Source organism: Physcomitrium patens, chromosome 10 (genome assembly GCF_059467195.1).
Source record: "Physcomitrium patens ecotype Gransden chromosome 10, ASM5946719v1, whole genome shotgun sequence".
NCBI lineage: Eukaryota > Viridiplantae > Streptophyta > Bryopsida > Funariales > Funariaceae > Physcomitrium > Physcomitrium patens.
This window is the reverse complement of record NC_143419.1, coordinates 3,459,954-3,465,331: the sequence shown is the minus strand read 5'-3', so window position 1 is coordinate 3,465,331 and position 5,378 is coordinate 3,459,954. Positions and strand designations below refer to the sequence as shown.

At 41.3% G+C, this 5,378-nt stretch overlaps 1 protein-coding gene across 1 annotated transcript; it reads right to left on the bottom strand.

Annotated features, from left to right (window-relative positions):
• Nucleotides 1-883: 883 nt before the first annotated feature.
• LOC112287900 (E3 ubiquitin-protein ligase RZFP34) lies at nucleotides 884-4,489 on the bottom strand. The gene is made up of 10 exons (XM_073536924.2): nucleotides 3,940-4,489; nucleotides 3,334-3,440; nucleotides 3,121-3,208; nucleotides 2,955-3,014; nucleotides 2,609-2,719; nucleotides 2,338-2,505; nucleotides 2,080-2,171; nucleotides 1,821-1,929; nucleotides 1,496-1,629; nucleotides 884-1,076 (listed from the first exon to the last, which is right to left on the bottom strand). The coding sequence occupies exons 1-10, from the start codon at nucleotides 4,051-4,053 to the stop codon at nucleotides 1,064-1,066; spliced, it is 996 nt and encodes a 331-aa protein (XP_073393025.1). The 5' UTR covers nucleotides 4,054-4,489; the 3' UTR covers nucleotides 884-1,063.
• Nucleotides 4,490-5,378: the final 889 nt, after the last annotated feature.

Here is a 5,378-nt window from a genome sequence, read left to right as displayed (position 1 = left end):
TTTAAATATTATGTTTTGAGAAATTATGATACTTTTGTGAAATATACTATCGGATTAATTAAATATAAATATTTATGAGTTTTGAAAATTTTAATCTAGAAATGTCTGATATGTTTCTTCAGTGCAACAAAATATTTTACATCAAAGATAAATAACATACTTAAATTCATACTCTTGTATAGACATTGACATAGTTTAAAAAACAATCCAAACATTTTTGTACATCATCTAACTTTTGTAATAGAATAGTAAGTCAATGGATCTTGAAAGTTCAAATGATTAAACATCACGAACAAAACTGTGAAATACATGAAATTTTTATAAAATGTTTTGGATTGAATGCATGTACAAGACCATGATTTTTTTATTTTTTCTATTTTTTTTATTTTTGAAATCATATTCAAGTCTTTGGTGAAAAGACTAAAATATCTTTGTTCTAAGAACATGTGGTTCCCATTGGCAATTTCCTCCGACTTTAAAAAGAGCTCATGCAAAAGCATTACTTTATCATTTCATTCGTTGTTTCCATTTACTTTCGTGATTGTATGTTGTGATACCTCTCTAAACATTTGCAAATGACATTCAATACCATAACTGTAAACATTTCTAGCAAGCTTAGTGAATTATTGTTTAACAGCAGTGTTTTAATATTTGTAAACAATTTAAGTATTAAAATATGAAACACTTGTTTTTGGTGTGAATTAGTCTTGTATACATGTTTTTCACATACCCTATTTGTTATTTGTTACGAAAGAAAGGGAGTTTATTATTCAATACCCTGTATTTATGAGCCATTACTATTAATGATAAGTAACACTAAATGCATCATTTAAACAATCAATATATCTACAATACACAATTGATTGGAGATTGTTGACAACTATCAGTTTGAAGTTTTAGGATGTATTCAACGGTTAAGGGCATTGTGGTAGCAAAGCATGACTATATAAAATATTGGCAACTGGTGGTGAGGTTACCTGGCACTAAATACGTCGAACTACCAAGCAATGTCAACTATGTTAAAAATAAACCGTCACTTTTACATCAGGATTTTGTGTAGGAGTCAGCAGCATTCACTGCAAATTACAGTCAGCAATTCCACCTCTCATTAGTTAATAATTTAATGAGAACAAACTTGGTCAATGGCAAAGTCTTTTACACTATTTGTAGCTAATGAATTGTATATAATGAAAATTTCCAAGAGGACTGAAAACCCTAAGCAATCGCTGAAACTCAGTTCAAAACATCCCCGTCTCGATACGAACTAATCGTTTAACCTACTCTAGATATGAAGGGGATGCGGTGAAATGATTGCCTGATTGTTAGGCAATAAATTGTATGCCGGTATCCCACCACTTCATGTTGCTCTCAGATTAAGCTGTTCTTCGAGGTGCAAATAGAAGGGTTGCAAGCTAGCCACATGATTTACCCATAGAGTTTCGGAGCAAGTTCGGAACCTGGTAGAGATCATAGAGTCTGCGTAAGCGTCACTTACGATCTAGATGAGGCAAGTGAGGCTGGAGCATCTGTGGGACGAGTGTTGTAAGATGGACAAGTTCCACACTTCTGTCCAACATGATGATATTGCACTTCATTTGTGGCACCACAATCATTACAGAAGACCCAAACCTGAACAGACATGCAAATATGTTAGTGCCACGACTTCACTAAGCAAGTAGCTCTGAACTGATTCAAGACCCCAGGTACGACATGCGTACAAGAAATATTATTCAGCTGATCTTTCATCCGCATTGACAACAGGCACACACGAATACTACTAGAGTAGATAAGCAAGCAAGTTAAAATGAACTCTAACTCACCATTCTCATTTCATTTGCTGGCATTTGAGTTGCAGCAATCTCTTCGTCAATCTCCTTCCAGACAGATGACATATCGCAAACGGACTTGTTGCAAAGTGGACAATTGTACCTGCGAAAGCCAAACTAGAGTTAGATATTGGAAAGCATTTGCAAGACATTTACTTAATTCAGTTGTCACATGTGTAATCAAGTTCAAGCTAACGGTTCAAACTCTGAAATGATTACGTTTCTTAAAAAAGAAACAACTCGAAACACTTACTTATAATGACTATGCATCTCTTGTAGACATTCCAGGTGCAAAGTATGACCACACGTTAAAACTGTGATGTCCTTCAGTGAGTCGAACATGTACTGCGCATCATCAAATGCTCAGTCAGACAGGCCATACATGCCAAACAGCTACCCACTCTATCGGGAACGAGTCAGCCGGGAATAAGCTTAACGCACATAAAGATGTAGAAAGAACAATATGACGCATTAAAAGTTACTGCAATACAAACTCGGGAAGCATGTATACCTCCATGCAAACTGGACAGTCTTGGTGCATAGACTTCTCAACACAGGTGTGACCCTCGCGTAATTTAACTGAGTAGCAACAGCCACAACGATCACAATGAAAAAAGTTGTCACGTCCACCAGTTCTGCAGATCCCACATTTGTCGCAATGATATTGATCCTTCGAGGTCTGCACAACAGACATACATTATTGCACAGGTGGAAAGAGAATACGGCAACTGAGAGTGTCAAAACACAATTGAACAACTGAATCAACGTGACTATGAACTCACATCATCGTCAAAGAAGTTGCACTTCGAGCAGAAGAATTCGCCCATACAGACCCCGCACTTTTCACATACTTGTTGTACATTTTGCTCATGGTCGCACAATGAACAGATGACCTGCAGACGATCAAGTTTGCAAACATAAGATACTGATAATCAGTCGCAGACTAGTTGAAATTTGGTAATTTTGTGTAATTCTTTATATAAAATGAAACCAAGAACAAAACAAAACAAAACAAGTATATCAGTTGTCTACCCTGCCCAAAAGAGCAGTCAGTGTAGAAGAACTGACGTTGGACAATCTCCAGCTACACCAAAAACATCTGGATGGGCAAAGAAGACTGACTTGTACCTTTTCAACGAGGTGCCGGTCAATCTCGTGGCGTTTTTTGTCGTCTGTTTCATTAACACTCTGTAGTACAAACGTTTCAGAAGTTAATGGTGAGCTTCATTAACAGGTGGATAATACGACATAGCATATTCAACGACTGCACAAAACGAGAAAAGAAACACTATACCTTGGCTTCATTATGACAATGCCGGCAGTCGAAGACTTCATTGCAGCACGGAGCACGGATCTTGCATCTCCTTTTGTAGTGTGTACACCTGGTAATGCATAAAGGATGAGCACTTTCACTTCAGAGTTATACACCGCAAAAATAAGAGAGAACTCATTACTGATAAACCACGATGTATGAGAACACGAAGAACAGAGACAGACTATTTCTTACCCGTAGCGATTGGCTCCAATAGACAACTTCCAAGCTTGGACAAGGTCTTCCGTAAAATCATCATCATCGTCATCCTCCACATCGGAGTCTAAACAGCTAGTATGTCCCTGCAGAGGTACAAACCAAATGAGCATACATCTCATTCTAGGATGAACAGATCCTGTACAAACAGACAGCCGGCGTGTAGGAACAAGCGATTTAGTGCATCGCAAATGTCTGTCGTTTCCAGAGTGTCGCAAAGCCTTCATTGAAGGAATCAGAGGAATCAAGGAAGACACGGCAGATATCACAGAAACAGACACAACCGTGCCAACGGATAAATTCAAACCCGAAAGTTCACAAGATCTTAGCGAACATGCTAACTCAACACAACACACACTCGTGAGCATCACTACTCGTGAAGATTTGGCTGGTAGTTGGAATTGACCGGCACAGACCCAATCAAGGCGCACGTGTTTAGAGATCCAAAGAGTAAAAGAAGAAAATACAATTGACGGATGCTTCGTCGTCACTATCAACGCCTCTTCATCGTTAATCAAGAGGAGCGCAGAAAGTACAAGTGCATTACAATTCATACACTAACGACAGCAATGACAGTGAACGTACCGCAACGACATGATGGTGAGAATGCGCTGCGACATTGTTGTAAGCATAGCGAAACTGCTCCCCACTCATCAATGGAGAGAGGAGAGCCTCCATTCGGACTGCGAGGACGGCCATTTCGACTAATCTCTTCCGAACCCACGACAGGAACTTTAATTTGGCCGTTTCGTATTTCGCGCAGCAAGCCGCGCGATGAGCGCCTCCTCTAGTGCCTCATACAATCGCGCTTGAAGCGCACCACTTCCTCTCTTCGATCTTTCGCACCTTGGCTTCGACTCGACAACAAATCAATCGAAATCGGGAAATGAGGCGTTCCTCCTCTCCGCGTAACCGACAACAACCGACTTCGTAGAGTCTCACTCCCCGATACACACACAACAACTCAACACTCCCCTCTCTATTACCACCGCCACTCAACTCCAGCGTTCCTCACTCACCAACAACCGATTAAAACAACCGCAAACTCAAACCACCGAAAGCAAATGCCACCAATTGCTATCCAATCGTGCCGATCCTCCTTAAAATCGTCCACAGTCAGCCTCAGTTACCGTCCGAGTTCAGAATGCGCTCAATTCCTTGCTACCACTGCGCCTAAACCTTACCAACAGCACTCCTCCGAGTTACAACACCGCGTCTCGCTCGAGAATTACGCGGCAGTGGATCTTACCCAGAAAACTCAGTTTTCCTATCCCAATCCGACGCTACTCGATCCGGTCGCACTCGTAATTGACAACCCCACCACAATTGCGAAGGAGGTGACAGAGCAACGCAAGGGGAACTGAGTTCCACTGCACGCATGACTATGATAAAGCAGGAGAAGAGGTGTGGTGGGAGCGCTATTATTAGCCGGGAAACACAAAAGCCGCGTACAAAGAGAAAGAGAGAAAAACGCAGAGAAGCAGACGAGAAGTCAAGGGGTTCCCTCGTAGTCACTTCTCCGCCCTTCCATGCTCTCCCACTATCACGGGCAAGATACCCCGCCCGGCCCGGCCCGACCGTTTGCATCATCCCTTTTTCCCGTGACTTTTAAGAAATTCCTACTCTACCCCCCTTTCTTTATTATATAATTGAGCATGTTTGATTAGATTGGGCACCATCCCGGCCTCCACTTGCGGGCGGCACAAGATTTTTGTTTAACCCCCCAGTCCATTTCATAGTTCAAAGAAAGCAAGAGCCTTACTCCGTGGATACGGTTGACATGGGTTTGGTCCCTGGGGGGGTCCCATGATTGCGCCTTCATCAGAGGACTGGTGACCGCGGAATCTTTATTCGATTTTCCCTTCATTGCACAACCCCACCACCATCAATGCACATCCCATCCTAAACTTTTACTTTTTTATGGCAAGGGCACTCATGCAATTTATCGCGCTGTGACCCAAACTCATCCCTCTTGCAGCTTTACTTTTTCACCTTCCATAAAACTTTTTATTGAGTCTGCTGAA